This window comes from Schistocerca piceifrons, chromosome 10 (genome assembly GCF_021461385.2).
Source record: "Schistocerca piceifrons isolate TAMUIC-IGC-003096 chromosome 10, iqSchPice1.1, whole genome shotgun sequence".
Classification (NCBI taxonomy): domain Eukaryota; kingdom Metazoa; phylum Arthropoda; class Insecta; order Orthoptera; family Acrididae; genus Schistocerca; species Schistocerca piceifrons.
Window position 1 is genome coordinate 144,800,845 of NC_060147.1, and position 19,619 is coordinate 144,820,463.

A 19,619-nucleotide genomic window follows, 5' to 3' on the forward strand; every position below is an offset into this window, starting at 1 on the left:
TACATCTGATAAAAATTCATTTTAACAACAAAACTTACATATTGCTTAATTCAAATAAATTGTGGTGGAAAACTCATGTTAACTGTGTCCGATTATCGTACAATCTTTGTTCCTTAAATTCTCATCTCAGCACAAAATTTAGAATGTTCTGACTCTTAATTACTTTATACAGAGGTCACTAATAAACTAGGCCTTTCACCTCACCACAAATATGGCAATTATATCCTTTATTATAGTTACAAAATAATCATGACAATTTGTACTTTTATTCTTTAGTATCTTTTTACGAGAAACACTGTTGCCGCCATTTGTAGTGAGTTGCAAGGTTAACTATTAAATACAAACAGCAGAAATGGTGCTTCCAGTCTGGTGTCTTGTGAATGTACAGAAGATAAACAGAAAGCTGTTCTTATTACTGTCTATTACACGTAATGAAATAAAAAAAGCGGCAGTTATGATTCAATATACATCAGTGTAACAGAAAAATTACATGACAGTTAAAAATCTTCTATGTTACAGATTAATGGCATACTCCTCATCCTCAGTTCTGCCATTGTGTGTGTGTGTGTGTGTGTGTGTGTGTGTGTGTGTGTGTGTGTGTGTGTGTGTGTGTTTTCCTGTGAGAAGACGAATGTACATATGTACAAACGTACACACGTTACAAGTGCCAGAAGTAGTAATAAGAATAGTAGTAATCTATATATTTTAAAGGGATCATTTTTAATTTTGTTTAGCAATCTGTACAAAAAACGAGCTGTCTAGTTCACGCTTGTCAGCGCATACAACTTCCATCTTGTCAGATTCTCTGCTTTCCTCACTTCACCGTTCTTGTTCCCTCTGTTCCGTCGCACGCATTCAGTCCATCAAACAAGCACAGTATTAACACAACACCACACATCCGTATACTCACGCACACCGGACGAGACGACACGGCACGGCACGACACTCTGCAGCACGAGACCTCGCCCAGCACAGATTACCCCCTCCCCAGCAGTGGTAGTTCAGCCCCTGGAGTCCACAAGCTCCTGACCACACTATTTTAGTGTCCCACACCTAGTTTGTGGCTTCGCCATCTGCTGCTGCGTCGTCGTCGTGCTTTCTCTTCTTACCTCTCGGTGTTGCTTCCTCTGTAACATAAACCGGGAAATTCTCAGGTACTGGTACGTTTCTGTAACAGGTGGTATATCACAAAATTCTACATGACGAAGTCCCTGATGTCAGCTCTTTGGCAACCTTCTGTACCACTCAGTTAAGGAAGAAAGAAAAGATAAAATTACAACCTCAAGAAATAAAAATGCATTGAATTTTAACATTAAGACAATATTTTTACAATAACATAATTACAACCTTTGAGCTGCTTCACAGAGTTTAAAGAAAAATACTTTGCTGCAGGTAGCCTAGAAGTAACAAATCTCTATAGAGAACTGGAAGGAAGGGGGTGGGGGTGGGGGAGATGATGCAATAATGTCAGTAATTTAAGCTTATACCCCTCCCCAGTTGCCCTACGGAACAGTGATACCACTAAATACAGAGGCGTGCTTCAAGTAAGATCAACATTTTGCATAAACATTGCACAATTAGGATCAGTGCAAGAGAACAATTTTGTATTGTTTCAGTCTTAAATGAATCATGGAAAACCCAGCATGGAATAATGATGACAATATTATGAAGAGGATAGCTTGCTACCCACCATACAGCAGAGACGTAGAGTTGAATACAGACACAGCAAAATGACTGCTGAACAATCTTTCAGTCAGAAGGCCTTCTTATGGAAACACACACACACACACACACACACACACACACACACACACGCACACACAGAGCCAGAGATAGTGGTGTGTGTGTGTGTGTGTGTGTGTGTGTGTGTGTGTGTGTGAGAGAGAGAGAGAGAGAGAGAGAGAGAGCGCGCGCGCGCGCGCGCGCGCGCGCATGTTTGGCGGTCTTTTTGTTGTGCCTGCCCGCAACTGAACATTTCTGCTATACGTTGAGTAACAACTGAACATTTCTGCTATACGTTGAGTAACAATCTATCCTTTTCTTAACCCTTTAATGCATACTGTAGCTGATAAGCTACAGACCTCATTTCTTCGATTTATTCCATATGGAGAAACATTTTCGATCAAATTCGTTATGTAGCTAAGTGTATACACTCCGCTGCAGTTTCTAGTAGTTCTTCATAGCGATCATAGATGGCAGGACGAGCTGAAGCAGTTCGACAGTGAGCTGTGTGGACATACTGCCAAGTGTGTGTTTTGGCGGAAAGTTGAGGTGTGTTTTTGGTGTTTTTGCACTGATTTCTGGGTTTGAAAATTACTTTTTCATTTTCAAAACGTAAGTAGATATGGTGTAAACAGTTAATTCGAGTGTCTTTGCGATAGATTTGAAATGTGGCCTGTTTTGTGTATGTAGCTTATCAGCTACATTTTTCATTTACCACATTTCAGGCGCTGACGTAAAAATGTCTCGAAAGAGTCAAGAAGAAATGCTTATGGAATGGTTAGAGATTCCACTAAGCAGTGATGACGATCTTGAGTGTTTCTCTGACGATTCCATTCAAGATGAGACATATGTTGCTCCAGAATCTGTTGATTGTGATAGTGACAGTAGTGACGAAGAAAGTCAAGTACCAGTAATTAGGACTGAAGATGTTTCTGGAACAAGACAATCTGATGTTATAATGAGGGAATCGCCGTCACAGTTGTCTGATAATGCTCTGAAACTGCCATGCAGCAGCAAAAATGTTACCAAAAACAGCAGGAGTGTGGTTTGGAAAGATAAACAGTTGATTATTCCCGAACTGCAGTCAAAATTTCATGGCAATACTTCGTTACTAGAAGAAGTAATAAACTTAAATACTCCATACCAATTCTTCAAACATGTATTTCCATCTAAATTGTTTGATCTAATTGTCGAAGAGTCTCATAGATACAGTGTGCAGTGTAATCCTGATAGACCAATAGATTTATCCTGTGATGACAAAAAAATTTATAGGCATCTGTCTCGTAATGTCAATAGTTCATGTACCTAATACGAGGGATTACTGGGGAGAAGTTACTGGTACTCATCTGATCAAGACAACAATGACAGTGAATCAGTATGAGCAAATATTTAAGTTTCTTCACTTCTATGACAACAGTGCAATGATACCCAGGGGTGAAAAAGGTCATGATAGACTCTTCAAGATAAGACCCATAATAGAATTGATGAGATCTCGGTTTCAAACAATACCTGTTGGGAGTGTGTTTCTGTTGAACATATGTTCAACAAAGGCTAGAAGTTATTTGAAACAATACATGCCAAACAAGCCTCATAAATATGGATACAAATTATTTGTTATTAGTGGCATATCTGGTTATGCCTACGATTTTGAGATTTTCACTGGAGATGAAAATGAACCAGAAAAAAAGAGTGACTGGGGAGGAAGACTTGGGAGCAAGTGCAAATGTTGTAGTTCGACTCAGTAGGATACTACCAAGAAATATGAACCACAAACTGTACTGTGACAATTATTACACAAGTCTGCCACTGCTTGTATGGTTACATAAACAAGGAATTTACTCACTTGGGACAGTCAGAAGAAACAGACTGCAAGCTCCCTTCAGAAGCTGAGCTGAAGAAAATGGCACAAGGTGCATCAGTAGAGCGCGTCGCAACAGTGGATGGTGTCGACATATCAAATGTAGTGTGGAAAGATAACAAGAGTGTGATGTTGCTTTCTACACTTGCTGGACAGCAGCCTATTCATGAAGCAGGGAGGTATGACAAAAAAACAAAGTCAAGAATAACAATACCTTGTCCACAAATAATTAAGCTCTACAATAAACATATGGGAGGTGTTGACCTTCTTGACAGCATAATGGGTCGACATAAAATTCTTGTGAAAAGTCGAAAATGGTATATAAGATTGTTTTACCATCTCCTGGACATGGGAGTAGTCAATTCCTGGCTGTTGTATAGGAGAGTAGCAGAAACCAAAGGGATTAGGAGAACTATGAAACTCTCCGAATTTCGAATGGAAATTGCTCACTGTGTCGCTCAGGTCAAACTTCAGCAAAACGTGGAAGGCCAAGTAATGAACTCGAAAACCAAATACAAGCTAAGAAGACAAAGGGGCCCACAGCACATGTACCTCCACAAGATGTAAGGCTGGATCAAGTAGGTCACCTGCCTTCGTACTTGCAAGTGAGAGAGGTGCAAAATGCCAGGATGCAAGGGATTTTCCTGGGTTCAGTGTAATAAATGTGCAGTTGCATTGTGTTTGCACAAACAAAAGAACTGTTTTCAAACTTTTCATGTAAAGTGATTATCACATGCTTGGGTACAAACCTGTTGGAACTAGATACCTTATTGTTCATATATAAAAGTGTATAAAATATACAATAAATGCTCAATTTTTACAACATTAATGTCCTATTTATTATTTTAGGATTTTTCCCTTCCTATATAAAGTATTTAATCATAATCAACAATTAAATTATGAGAGATTTGGTCAAAATTGAGGGATCAAAATAAGCACATTTATTGTGGCTCGTAAAGTGTTAACTCAAAATGTAGCTGATCAGCTACAAAGCGATTTTCAACAATAGTGCTTTGTTAATTTAATTTAAAAAATTTTTCAATATTTTTTTCGAAATGTAGGCACTATAAACTAAACATGGTAATTTTTACAGCTTGAAATAAAAAATCATGCATTTAAGGGTTAATACTGTTGGCAATGAATTCATGGTTAGATGTAGTAATTCATCCTTTTAGCAGCAGGCCTCAGTCTTATCCAATTAACTTAGGTGTGATTAAACAAAGTTCATTCAGACCTCAACCTAACCAAGTGAATGAATTTTATCATGAGGTAAGTCTTTCCAGCACCACTCATTTAATGTTTAAAATAGTTTCTCTTAATCACTTGTTGCTGCATAACCTATGTACCTGGAGTTTGGTAAGGCGCAAGAAAATAATGCTAACGAAAACGTACAAGGTGCCTGCAAATAAAATACGAAATTTTTGTATAGACAGTCTGCAGGGAACAGAAACAAGGTCTCCTACATTGTTCTTGTCTGGTAAGCAGTTTTATTATGAATAAAAAAAGTGAGCCACCCTATTTGAAAATATGGGGCAATTAGTACATTCTGGAGTGAATATGAAATATCTGTGTGAATGTTTCATTTCCTTTCAACACTGTTCCATGCGATAGAACAGACGTTGTCTCTGCATTCCTTTTTCACAGCTGCACAGCTTGCCAAATGCTGGTGTATTCTGACTGATCTGAAATATGAATCTAATTTTTTTTAAACTATTAGGAGAATTTTTTTTTACAAATGTTACAGTCTGCTACCTTCAGTCAATTAAGAACTTAATTTCTTTTCGTTATCCATCATTCTTACTGTGCTGCATCAAATTAAGTACAACATCGAATGAAATTTTAAAGATTTTGCAGAGGTTAAAATACGCTGAGTAAGCTTCGTGTACAATTGATTTAGCCTCGTACACTGCAGTTAATGAAGTGAAGATATGATATTTAAATTTTATTTAAATTGGAGCAGAACTATATCTCATTTTGTTCTTTGAGTTATTGGGTTTTAAACCCAAAGAATGCTCGCATGCACCCATTCACATCTTTGCGCATAGCGAATTGTGTGTTCGTAACATTTCTCATAAATGATTCAAGACATTGTTTTGATAGCACACAACGAGGCACGTGTGATGTATAATAATACCCTTAAACTCTTATTCACCGAGACATGGAAGTAATCCGTGCACAGGAGTAAGAAGTTGGCGACTCAAGACACATACAGATATCCATAACACTGTCGGAAAACCTGAGTGCTGCGCGTATACACGTCCACTGTAGCAAATGGGTTAATACCAACTTTCAACGAAACTGTTTAAGAATCGCACATTTTACACTACTGGAAATATAGAGTTGGTGCACACAAATTCTATAATGCATCCTCAAATGCTGTGTATATGAAGCTGGGTTCAGCAGTGCTGAAGCAGAAGTTAAGTGTATGAATTAATGTTGAAGCGACAATGAGGACCGGAACTGAACTATAATAAAGACACAAACAAATACCAAATGAACATTTAGGAAATGCAATTTGTGTTGATTTAATACCTTGTTGCACCTTAGATAAATGTAGCAAAAAAAAAAAAAAAATCAACATTTTTAAGAACTCTGTTCAATCACTTTGTCATTATGTTCAATTTCTAGTTGTCAAAATTTCACAAATTTTTCAACAAGTAAACAACAGACTTGGCAGCAAGTACGTGATAAACTTCCAGCTGCTGTCCGATGAAGGAATGCACAGTGTATCCTTTAAAAACACTGAAGTGGAACAACAATAGCTTCTGGAAGTACATGACCACCTTACCTTCTTCTCCGTCTTCTTCATCCTGCCCTTCACCTTCAGCTTCTTCTTCTTCCTCCCCCAATTCATCATCGTCATCTTCATCTTCTTCGTCTTCGACACCATCATAATCATCTCCCTCACTCTCCTCCTATAATCACACATTAATGCCAAATATTTGTTCAGCGGACTATTGAAGACATCTTGCACTGCCGGATACCAAAATTTCACAAAAGTTTTCATAGAACCCTTTAGAGCTGTATCTTCAATGAAACAAATTTAATTTAAACACAAGAAATATTAATCTACATTACACAAGCACTGAATGGTCATTTTGATACTTTTACGTTATTTAAGATAATATGTACATCTATAGGCTGTTCGGAAAGAAAGACAGGGCAACAGTGAAGAATATTGCAAATGCCAGCAACAATTAAAGCTGATTTGAGTTTGTAGGAAGTGAATCACCCCTGTTGTAAACATTTGCCAGAACAATGGAGAAAAAATTTGGAAAAGTGCGCCATGCCCGAGAACAAATTCAATGCAAAACCTTACAAAAAGTTGAGGGTTCTGATGTTTAGTTCTGGCACATTAAAACCGTGTACCCCTCACAGGCACGTACTCCACCAGCCGAGCGATCTATGCTCGACTCACAAGCCCCTCCTCCCCCCCACTCTACTTCTGTGAGCACAGGCCACGACGCGCATTCAGATCGCTCAGTCGGCAGAGCACTTGCCTGTGAAAGGTGAAGGTTCTAGTCTGGTACACTGTTTTAACCCACAAGGAAGTTTTTTGTCTACACCTGACAAAGTACCTATCCTCTCTGTGTAAGGCCAGCACTTACTAGAAACAACTGTTTCAATACATGCACAAACTTACATCCAAATGTTGTTTATACACAGCATTAAGTCCAATCTCTTCTTCCTCCTCCAACTCATCTTCATCAATGCCTTCAATACCCTCTTCATCATCTGTAAACATACGAATAATAGCAAATAGTGAGCATTAGGAAACGGCTAAAGACCGATACTTTAAGAAGGAGTCTCCCCCGTTTCGTCTCACACTCACCACTATCATTTCCATTCACTTCATCATCCTCGACATCACTGTCCTCCGCTTCTTTCTCATCCTGATCAAACCTGTAAATTGAAAATATGAAATTAAAACTAAATTCACAAAGAGATCTTACAAAATTAACTGCAATTTACAAGATTTCATATGTGAATTCCAAAATAAAAATTATGGGCTTAGGACCTCTAGAATTACCTTGTTTTACTGATCTCAGTTTAACGTTTCGAGGGGGGGGGGGGGGGGGGACAACGACTCAACCAGTGACCTTTCAAGACAATGTGGGATGCCTACCATAAAAAACTTAAAAGCATAATCTTTTGAAAACAACATATACTTATTTGAAATGATACTACTCAGTAAGCACAGCTGCAGTTAACTTTTTATCAGCTAATAAACAACCTATAATCAGTTTTGGATACTTGCTAGCAATACTGAGTGGACTGGTTTTATTTATAAAGTCTTCTCCCAATTTGTAATGATTGTGTAGTATTTGTCGAATTTAAAACTAATTATGTTTGAATTACTGTTTTGGGGAAGTTTTCGTGACTGACTGGCACGCACTGCACAAAAATATTAACTTCTCGAGTCACCAAATCTGTCGACATATTTACATGCGTGCATACAATGAATATAATCTACAGGATCCTTCATTAAACAATTAAAACTATTTCCGGAGAAGAGGTCTCTTCATTTCCTAACAACTAGGAATCGTGTAACCTATAGCACAACAAAAAGCCTTAATCAATAAAATAATTTTTTTTTTGTAAACTCACCCATCGAGGTACTTTAAGCTTGGAAGTAATTTGAAAACCTTTTCTCTGTAATTTTCAACTGATGTGACCTCATTGTTGAACAAATCCAAGTTCTTCAGGTGTTTGAACTGCTTCTGTGGATAGAAATTTAAGCAGTTTTCAATATTTTTCCTAAAATTAACAATAGCATGTTTGTCATAATTTGGACAAGCAGATTAATCACAAAAACCAATGTCGTACAATAAACTCTCACAACATAATTGTTACTTGAAAAATTACTTCTGTAGTCAGCTCAATGCTATAATACCTAATGGCAGTACCAACTAAAACCCAAACTGAAAATAAAACAACACAATAGAGAATGTGATGCCAACAAATTTAAGTATGTGTGCCAATCCCATTATCACTCAACTATTTCCTCGAGACTTGGAAACTTTTTCTACAACTACTCGAATAGCACACGATCCTATACCCATTGCCGGTAACTTCTAACTGCACCACCATTCTGACAGAACGTACGTCATTTTCGAAGAACTGTCCCCGAATTGATGGCAATGATGTGCGAACATCAATAAAAACCACATTTAAGTTCATATGCGATCACACGCAGGATGAAGTTAAAATGGACAAGAGATACCCACAAGGAACCTGGTCGGCGCAAAGAAAACGATAATGCAATTACTGATTCACACATTTTGTGAAGGACACTTTCATAACATTGACTAATACTCACCAATGGTTCAAGTGTTTCAATGTCACGTATTTTGTTGCCACTGAGATTCAAGTGAGTGAGCTTTGGACTGTCTTTCAACACATTGAGTCCACCAGAAATTCTGTTGTCACTGAGTTCAAGCTGGAAATTTTTTCAATACAATTAGTATGCCATTTAAATAATTTCATATACGTATTTCACAACAAATAATTATATTTTATGCCCTGCAAAAATGATGAGTAAATTGCATATTTGGGGAAAAATATAATTTATCCTATTACTACTGTCTGAGATATTCTAGGGACGGTTTCAGCAATGAAAGGTTAATATATATAAGTGGGATCAGATCACAGGAAATAGCCTTTTGTACTTTCAAAAAGGAAAGTAATAAGTAAAAGGCAGAGATTATACAAGAAAAATTTTATGTTTTCAATAAAAAGGTCACTGTTAGTAATGCCACTTACCAAAGTGAAATAATGCCATTAGTTTATGGGCAGGCAGTTTCATCATCAAGCAATTGCTCACGTTTAATATTTCAGGCAAAAACAAAATATGGTGACAGATAAATCACACGTTCTTGATGCCATCACCACTCGAGAAACTTTTGCTATCTACTATTCAGCATAATTTAAATGAAATTATAAATGTGAACAGCCACAAGATGTTTTTTTTATTTGAAACTAATAACGACAGTATAAGGGCAAATATATAATTTTTTGTTGTACACATCAAAGACCAAATGATGCCAAATAAAAGAGAAAAACTGCTTCTGACATTTCACTTCGCAATAACTCCAGATGCTCTCGCAACACGAAAGGGGGAATCAATATTAATACTACTTACAATAGCCTTAATAATAGTTACTTTATTGCAAGGACAAGATGTGAAATTAGAGAAAACCGTAAAAGTCACAGATACTAATGTGATAGTTATTCTCAACAGTGGGCAGGAAGAGAGAAGCTATACAACAAATATTCATTATTGCTACGTTTCTCTCTCCTTTTTACCTGAAAGCTAAGAGATTCAACCTTGTTGATACACTGTGTGTCTGCCACATTGGTTACTGTTAACTTAGGATTCAGAGAACACCTCAGAAGCACAACAGATGAGAGGAGGGCCAACGCTGGACCCTAGCACTGCCTCCCTTCAGATCCCAGGCTTACCTTTTTCAAGTTGGGTAATGATGGGAATCCCTTTAAGCTTGTGAGGCCCACATTAATCAGACTCAATGATTCCAAGTTTTTGAAGTCATCTGTGAGGCCAACAATACTTGTACTTCTGCAGTTGTCAAGATTAAGCTCCTTTATCTGTGAACAGCACCAAACATCAAATGAGTTATATTTCTGAAACGCAACATTAACAGCCTACATCAACTGCTTTCAATCCCAGACAGCAAAAATTCTCTGTGGAGCCTCAGTGTATTGTGGTCTCAAAGGTGCTCCTTTGTAATCAAAGGAAAGTGACTTGCATGACAAAAGAAAACCAACTTTTATAGCTTTAAGATACATTGTTGGTTCAAAATGGTTACTGGAAGAGCAAGAGTGAAGATTGAACACAAAAAGCCTGCAAATTGATGCATTTAATATGGCACACTATTCTGAAGCATTACAATAATAGCATTAATTTCATTAAAAAAGCATAATCTTTCAAACCATACGTTCACTTTCCTAAATTATAATCAGACTAATTTTGGAATAGTTTGAAGTCATCACTGTAAATTGGTAAATTTTAATTATGTCAATTCATGAGAGAAAATGCTCTTCTGTTAGTAACAGGAAATACTCTACTGAAAACCAGTGTGTTTGAATCTAAAACAGAAAAGATCGAGGTAATATAGGAGAGGTCATTTCAAAAACCAAGCAACAACGAGAGGAGTAAAGCTGACAGACACACAGACAAAAACAGACATTGAATCTTTAGCTTTTGCACTTCCAGTTTTAAGAACAGGACAGGCAGATAGTGAGAATTAAAAGTAGTTGTTACTTTCAATCCTTCCCTAAATTGCACTTAGATCAACTGGCGTAATCTTCATTTCTCCCAAATGCCTTCCAACCTCATCACGTCCCACACTCTCCCTCTTAAAACAAGTAAATTGCTTCAGGAGTTCTGAAAGCCAGAAATCAGAAGCCTGTCTGTGTGTCCATCCAAAACTGCACTACTTCTCATTACTGCTCCACCCGACTTTCATGTTTAGGCTAGAACTCTGGTCACGCATAATATTGCCCTGAAAGCATCTGTCCAAGATTTGGAATTCTGTTCAATGGCTACCTCACATAGTCAAATCAAATTGGGAGGAGTGAAAGCTATACACAAAATAAAAATTACAGCACATTCTTCAACAGTACATTTTTTCAAGGAATTTTGTGATGAAATTTTACCAGCGCCAAAATTAACACGACAATGAGAGAATTAGAGGACACATGTCACTCCTCATCATTCCACCTGTAATTTCCCTCCATATCTGAATGTGATTATTTACCCAAATTTCCCTCCCTCTCTGAATATGATTATTTACCCATATCCCACTCCAGCTTTACTGGGCTCAATACGTAAGTATGGAAGCGTTGCCCCCCCCTCCCCCTAAGTTTTAATGCCATTCACCCCTTTCTTGTTAAGAGAATACACGCCAAATGGTAGTATGAATGGCACACGTGTGTTGTGTACGAGTTATTCTTTGAACCTTTTCCCCAAGATGCTAACCAATTAAACACACACATACAAGGCAGGTACATTTTTATGTCCTGGCCCCTAATCACAAACTCTGCGCAAACACTGAAATAATTCTAATCAGGGTCCTACTTCATTACTACTTTATTATTAACTGTTCATTTATGACCTAGCAGCAGGATGCCAACCCAAGACAAACTAAGTAAATGTGGCAGGTTCAAGAAAGAAGCAATCTCTCACAAGAATGACAAACATGAAAGTATAAAGAATACAGTTTCTGAACCGGCAGAACTCTTTAGGCATGCTGGCAAGCCTATTTCATTGACATTACCCTGTTAGCAACACCAGGAGTTTAGAAATAAAATGTTTAAGTCTAAGCTAAAATGACTTCTTTTAGTGCAAAGGATTAATGTTAAACAATGCTCTGAAAGTATGGTTCTAACATCAAGTATGCATATTCACACATTTCAAAGTCTGATGCAAAGGTAGGTATTTCAAAGTCTGATGCAAAGGTAGGTACCTACATGCAACTCAATCGCCACACCAGTCTAAAGTAGGGTTTAGTGTGCACTATTCTTTACAGAACGGTGGGGTAACTCTCCCACCCTCTTACAACCACAAAGGAAGATTCAACTGCTTTCTCTTGACAATGCTGACGTGTGTTCCACACATGGATACCATCCCCCACTCATGTTCCATCACAAATTGTATACAAAAACAAACATAAGCAATGGTGCATCTAGTACCAACAAGGCAAGTTTCATTGCTGCCAATATACAATTAATGGGAGAATACAGTAATCAAGAAAGTGCGATAAAATGAAATTCATGAACATGTGTCCAGTATTCGACCTACACTGTAAGAACCAGCAGTTTGACACCCTGCTTATCACAATTCTCAATTTTCTGTGCTCTAGTGTCTCACAACTCCCAGCAAACTTTCACAAGTGCCCATGGCTCCAACAGTTATCACTGTGTGTACTGCAGAATACTCCCAAGGATGCCAAACTTAAAAAAACTTCATACCATGCATTTCCTTTAATATGGTTTAACTAGGTATGATGCGACTTCTGGGGATTCCACTAATGACTTACATATTTGTAAGTGTGTTTTTACTTAGTTCCTTAAAACATTAACTGCCTTTCCAATTTTACTCAGTGCTTGTAAGTGTGCCTATGAATTGCCTTCGACTGAGGATGCTTACAATGGGGCTGAGGGGGGGGGGGAACATTAGAAGTGAAGATATTCTTTTCAAGAAAATTACACGAGGGCTCCAGTTTTATATACATCAGGTTAGGCATGGCACTGTCAGGTAAACAGGTGGTGTGAAGATTCAATCTGCAACTGCCTTCTTACAGCACGCAAAGTAACATCTTTCCACACCATATGTTTTGGAATATGGTTTCTAAACAAGCTCACTTTTTTGAGAAACAACGTGAGTAGTTATCAAAGGAAGCACTGAGTGAAACAGCAGCACCCCAGGCATGTCACAAAACAGGAAACTGATTAAAAATATATTCACATCCCTGGAAAAAAAACAGCAATTCCTGTACAACTAACATGACAATAACAATTCTAAATCTACATTATTACTATTTAATTTACATGTCACTGCTTGGCAGTGTGTTGTTGAAACCACCTTACACCATTTCAGGCTTTCTCAACAACTTCCCTCTCTAATAGTGCATGGGAAATACAAACCCATAAATCTTTCTGCATGAGCTTTGACCTTTATTTTATTACAGTGGTTATTTCTCACCCATTAAGTACAAGTTAACACATTATTCTGGAATTTGAAAGAAAACTGAAAACCCGAAGAAAAAAACCCCCACACAACCTGGTCACATTGAAAACTAGGATACCTTGTTTATAATTACGGTCACCCCAACTCATATCTCCAGCACCCTCTCCCTTGGATTTAATAATGAAGAACTATAAAAAGTCAAGAATATGTTGTTAAAACGACCAAAAAACACATGAATTTTTATATGCATTGCTGCAGAACACACACTAGCCAAGTCTCTTATCAGAATTTGAGCAAAGACATTTGAGTTACATTTTTGCTTGAACCTTGCAAGCACCAACAGCATTTCCAAGTCACTATGCAACAATTAACAGCTAGCTCTTTCAACATTATCCTACTTCCCCAAAGAAAGATAAAAAAGGCAGTAACAAATGCTAGTCTTCAGAAAGTACAAATACTGGGTGAAGGTTACAACACAAAAGCGACAGTAGGAAGCACACCCTTATCCTAGTCTCTCACAAGCAGCAAAACTAAAGAGCCATTCTGAACATACCATGTCAACAACTCCCAATTTAAACCTGCCACATGAAGAGAGAACAGTGGAATCAGGGCAAGACTAAATGAATGTTTCGAGTGCTCAACAGCAAGAGCACCTCAAATAATAGTCCCCAGGTAATGAATTAAGTTTATTAAGAGTTCTGTATACATTAGTTTTCCACTTCCTTTTCTAGCTTAAGGTTTCTTCCAGTGATGTTTCTATTGCTTTGTACTGTATTTTAATTTTCTTCTCAATACTAGTTTGTTTTTGCATATGGATTTAGTATGAACTTTTCGAATAAATATATATCGGGCCACGATACTTTGTGGGCAGCCTGGAAAAGAGGGTTCCATTTTTTCCGATCCGACCATATATGCTATTTTTTTTAAGCTGTTAGATTTGTGGCTTCACTAAATTCGGATACAGAGATGTGATCAACAAATACAACAGCGAATTTTTTCGTTCTTGGATTTTGCAATGCACTGTTCCTTCTCACCATAGCATTTTTATTTATTACGACAATAATTTACTTTCAACTTTACGTATTTTATATAACTGGTAGTATACACATAATCATAAAAATGATAATCCTGCATTTTTTGTTGCGCGCAGGACAAGGCATGAAATGGATCAGAGGTGACTTCTCTATAAACTGCGCCACAAAAAGCACTTATTTACTGTAATACTTTTATGGCCTTTCACCGAAGCTGAAATTCTTTTGTTTCCACATTCTTAATCATAAAGGTGTAGGTACTATTTTATTGATCGTAGCTGCCGGGTCACGAGACTGTGCTCGAAAGCTGCCATATAGAACAGAAGCGGAGTGATGTTTGGTCGTTTGTGAAAGAGGCAGCATTTTCATGTTCGGCCTCCAGGTGTTCGAAGCCCCCTCCTTGGTATGTATAGTTCCTAAGGGAGATGTAAAACCGAATTTCTATTTGCAATGGAATTAAAAGGCGTTACACTACTTCTACACATCGTCTACGAGCAGTGTTCCCATATACTACGCACATTGTATCAGGGTCACCATCATGGCCGCTTAACAACCTGCTACGAATATTGCATTAATTACCAAAAAATTGTATCCATGCCTCAGGCAATTAAATTAGGCATTCCGTCATGGCACAAACGCTATACCTTTCTGATTTATATTACTACGTTTAGGAACGTCCCCCTTTACAAAACTGATAACCCGTGCCCTCTTAAAAGTACCCTGCGTATGTGGCCGCGTATGACGCCGCCTCCATATTTTGTGTACATAACTCCAAACTAACAGAAACATAACAACGGATCAAGCACAAACATGTTGTATGTAAAACGACTCCCTGGGCTAATAGCACTTTCAAAATACTACTTTTATACTAAAACATCTGCAATTATACCAAAATATTCCAATAATTATTTTCCAATATGGCGTCTAAAAGCATCATAAACTTTACAGGATATAATCAAAACAAACAGCAGTAACAAAAAGTAAATAAAGATAAAACTGAGAATACAAAGCACTTTACTTTATTTCCGAGTATCAGAAACGCGGCAAAAATAATTCAATAACGTTCTGTACCCTAGATTGTTTGGGCGCCCAGCACCATGCTTTAATGCGGTAATCAAGAAATTAAACCCGGCTTTCTTATCCTAAACTTTAATAAACTTTCATGCTCAACTTACACTAAAATTAAGAGTTTTCCGAACAAATGTGCACATAACATCTGTGACAATTTTCATCACGCGTGGGAGGCCTCAGTACTCATTTAAATAGCTCACACGAAAATTTAATCACAACCTGCGTCTTCGTAAAATTTAGAGCAAATATACGCTTCGTATCCTCATCCATAAAGCAACGAACACAAGTAATGCTTTGCTGGCACTTCGACACGCTAATAATCCAGCACTTACTTGGCTATGGGGCCCGATTATAATTTCGATTAGACTAATGCACGCTGTTTCCGTTTTTCTACTTCACAACAAAACAGGAAGCATGTTAAAAATAAATTTAGAACTCGTTAATTTTAATAACAGCAATTGTTGATGCTAAAATATATCGTCATAATTGTTAGCAACGCATATGTTAAGTACTTACTTTATCGGGAGTTCTCCCCATCTTCTCAAGTTGTATTCTCTTCTCCATGTCGCACTTTATTTTAATACTAACGATTCACAACACACAAAATGCTCTGCGGCACTCGCTCCGTCAGCCTTTACCTTCAAAGCAGGAATGACGGCCGTACCGAGTCGCCACAACGTATTCGCTCGCGATGAGCCAATGGTGGCCTAGAGGGGTCTACACAATAACACAGCGCGCGAGGCGGGAACAGGAATTCGTGCAAGGGACTACTTTCAAAGCAGCCAATCACGTTGCCCGTATCTCGATGTGGGGCAATCCTCCTGCCATCTGTCGGGTAGAACACGAATTTATTGATCTCTCGTTTATTCTTCAGAGGTGCAAAGCAGGTACGTGTCGAAGTTAATTACGCAAATAAACACCATTTGTTAAGCAGCAGCGACGTTGCATACTTAATTGATCTGGAAATGAGATAAGAACCGATACTTAGGTTTGTCAGGTCGATATACGGCGCACTTACGACACACGTCCAGTGCGTTGCTATCCGCTAGTCAATATTATGATATGTACTTAAAAAAATGTTTTCGACAACAGTAAAACGTAATGAGTTATTGTGTTACATGTGGATACATGGCACTATATGTAAGTCAGTCGTACAGTAATGTCCCTACCACGCCTTGAACAAATTGTTATTAAGGTCGACAACGACGTAACTGAGTTGAAGGATTCGGGAGGAGGGGAAGACTGGCTCGCTAGCGTCCTGCTGCGCTGGCTAGGGTGCGTGGCGCTTGAAAAACGATGGAGGCTTTGCGGAAGACGCCAGAGAGCGGGGCACGTCGCGAAGGGGGAGCTGCATCTCACCCCACCCCTCAAGTGTACCCATCCTGTCATACGCGCAGGCGGAGGTGGGGTCGATAAAAGGGAAGTATTGATTACGATGCAACGAAGACAGCTTGCGTCTGGTGGTTTTTAAAAATGGTAGACGGAAAAGGTGGGAGGGGCTGTTCAAGTCAATTCAGAAGTGAGCGAAAATCAGTTAAGATAGAATACTCGTATGCACGCTTGTTTAGTGCGTACTAGTATTTGGACGGACAGACAGACAGACAAACAAACAAACAAAAAATTAGAGCGGTGCTGTTCTATTTATTGCTATTGAAATTTCTCTAATCAAACCGTGTGGAAAGTTAAAAAGAAAGATCGCGAAGCCAAATTTACCAGTCTTGTGCCATTATTGCGTCTTCTCCATAGGCAGCATTCGAACTGTTTATTTTGTTGTCTGACTGCTGTCGAATGCTGGATTTACATGCGAAAGAAGGAGATAAGACAACGATAAGGAAACTAATATTGACCGTAATTGATTAAGCTCATGTCAGCAAGAAGTCGTGGCATGACCTAAGAATAAACTGCAGTAGTAGGATACACGGGTACTTAAAGTGTTCCGTCGCTAGGGCGCAATTTAGATCGAATGAAGTTCATACACAATTATTGAAATTAGCTTCCCAAAGTCAGCCTTTGGGAAAACAGTGCACTTACAGTACAGGACAAAAATCTGCGCTGGCAAGCATGTATAGATCATTTAGTCAATAAATTAAACAGCCTTGCTTTTGCCTTAACATGCTATCTGGTGTAACAGACATAAACAGCAGGAAGATTGGTATACCACAGTTACTCTGAATCTATAATTAGATGTATAATCTTTTGGAGGAGCTCAAGCCACTTATCACGAATCCAGCTACTTCAAAAAAGAATTGTTAGAAAAATGCGTGCAGCCCCTCCAAGAACATCATGCTGTCCACCAATCAAGAACTTAAAAATATTTACTATCCCTTCATTGTACATAATTGAGATTATCATGTTTTTACATAGTAATCCTGGGGCTAACTGAATAAAACCACTTCATGCACAACATCACACACACAGAAATTTTCATGCTTCCAGCACAGTGCTTAAAATTACCAATAAACTTGAGGGTATAGATGTACTGAGCACGGAGATAGGTTCACTGCAGCAAAAAGTATATGATCTCCTGGTGGAAAATGCTGCTAATCAATTGAGGAATTTATTAATGATGATATGCACATTTGGACAGAATAACTATTTAATATCATAGTATTATGATAAAATAATGTCTGGAAAATCTAGACACAAAGACTGCTACATTGTGAGAAAAACAGCTTATTAATATTATTGTGTTCAGCATAAACCTGTGCTGCTAAAATCAGTGTTAGAAAATTATGTAACTAGGTATATCATAAGCAAAAACTGGCATGTCTTCTGTGCTATAAGTATCAAAAGACTTGTAAAACATGTTTTGAGACAAATAAAATACAGTTATATAAAAATATGATGTATAGATGTTGTCACTTATGTTGCGGATGCAGTACATCTGGAACTTTTCTCTCATAATTGAATTGATGAATAATTTCTAACAATTTTTGGTTTTAGATAATTACATATTTAGTACAGTCAAGACCTCTTCCTGCAACACAATTCACATAGGTTTTTGGGAATGTAACCAATCTGAAGTACCTGCCAAAAAGAACACATGAACGAAAACTAATTTGTGAAACCTGTTACATTTGAAGGCATACCATATTAAATATGCGGTTTTAGTATTACTTTGGCATTATCAGTGAGAATATTATCCATTTACTTTCAAATATTTTTGCTTCTGGTAATGGAAAGATCGTAAGTTGATAGAGAGAGGCATCTTCCAAATGTTTTCAGCTGTATCTCCGGCCTTTCATCACTGGTTGTGATGGCCTTGGAGAAGTACCACCCAGGTTGAATGTTATCACTTCATTGTCCCTCTTCAGCTCTTTTCTTCCCGAGATGTCTATTTTTCATTCGGTTCACCTATCATCGGAACACATTACCACATGCCTCATCCACAACCATTTCAGGGACTTATCCTAAGGAAAAATATTTTGTAACTCTGTTACATTGCAACTTCATATTTATGTAACTGAGTAGGCTTCTGGGGCCAGAGTCAGTTGGCATAAAATCTTTTCGAGTATATCCCACGTTGTCAGAGAGAGAGAGAGAGAGAGAGAGAGAGAGAGAGAGAGAGAGAGAGAGAGAGAGAGTGGGAGGGGGAGGGGGGGGGGGGTAGGTGGTGGTCTTTGTACAATTCCTAATGACAGCCATTTCTGATAAACAGATATGATACTTGTACTAATGAGGATAGGACAAAGTCAGTTCCTGGTAGTAACACTGTCATTTATTCCTTAATTTAGGATTGTGAACAGAGAGACTTTGATAATTGTAAAATTATTTAAAGCTCCACTCACATTTGGACTTGACTTCTATCATGATTTCCAGAAATTATTCTATATATTCCAAGATTTTCAGATACCTTAGCTTTTATCCAGAACATCAGCTGATTTCATATATGCACGTTATTTCTTGTGGATATCTTCTTCACCTGCTTTGCCACTGGATTACTAAATTCTGTCGGCATTCTACATTGCTAGGGTTATGCAACGGTTTGTAGTTTTGCTAGATGAGCCGACCAAATAAATTTGTCGAGGGCACCCGACGTAACGTCGGACGTATGCACCTTCTGCTTTTAATGTGGTTGCTGTAGCAGGTTCTCTTTACGTAGAGGTCCTACTAATCGGTGCCTCTGAAATCCCGTGTTTTGCCCGAGAAAAGGCATGGCTTCTTCACATTCTGCAGCTGTTATTGGAGCAAAAGAAGATAACTTCTACTCATATAATGAAAACGCACG

General features: G+C 38.0%; 1 protein-coding gene and 1 long non-coding RNA gene across 2 annotated transcripts in view; one reads left to right on the forward strand and one right to left on the reverse strand.

Annotated features, from left to right (window-relative positions):
• LOC124719127 (acidic leucine-rich nuclear phosphoprotein 32 family member A) lies at positions 1-16,225 on the reverse strand. Its single transcript, XM_047244824.1, has 8 exons — positions 15,908-16,225; positions 10,043-10,186; positions 8,901-9,020; positions 8,189-8,301; positions 7,413-7,483; positions 7,224-7,315; positions 6,369-6,495; positions 1-1,127 (listed from the first exon to the last, which is right to left on the reverse strand). The coding sequence occupies exons 1-8, from the start codon at positions 15,953-15,955 to the stop codon at positions 1,054-1,056; spliced, it is 789 nt and encodes a 262-aa protein (XP_047100780.1). The 5' UTR covers positions 15,956-16,225; the 3' UTR covers positions 1-1,053.
• LOC124719128 overlaps positions 14,637-19,619 on the forward strand; it is a 22,590-nt gene continuing 17,607 nt past the window's right edge. The window contains exon 1 of the long non-coding RNA XR_007005993.1: positions 14,637-14,723. This is a non-coding gene — a long non-coding RNA (uncharacterized LOC124719128). The remainder of the gene's footprint in view (positions 14,724-19,619) is intronic.

What these genes read in the sequence shown, in the direction of transcription:
- LOC124719127 (XM_047244824.1), bottom strand. Translation starts at nt 15,955, where the DNA reads ATGGAGAAGAGAATACAACTTGAGAAGATGGGGAGAACTCCCGATAAA. An exon ending in TGGGGAGAACTCCCGATAAA is followed by an intron (nt 10,187 to 15,907) that starts GTAAGTACTTAA and finishes TGCTGTTCACAG; the next exon opens with ATAAAGGAGCTTAATCTTGA. An exon ending in TGTATAAACAACATTTGGAT is followed by an intron (nt 6,496 to 7,223) that starts GTAAGTTTGTGC and finishes GTGTGATTATAG; the next exon opens with GAGGAGAGTGAGGGAGATGA.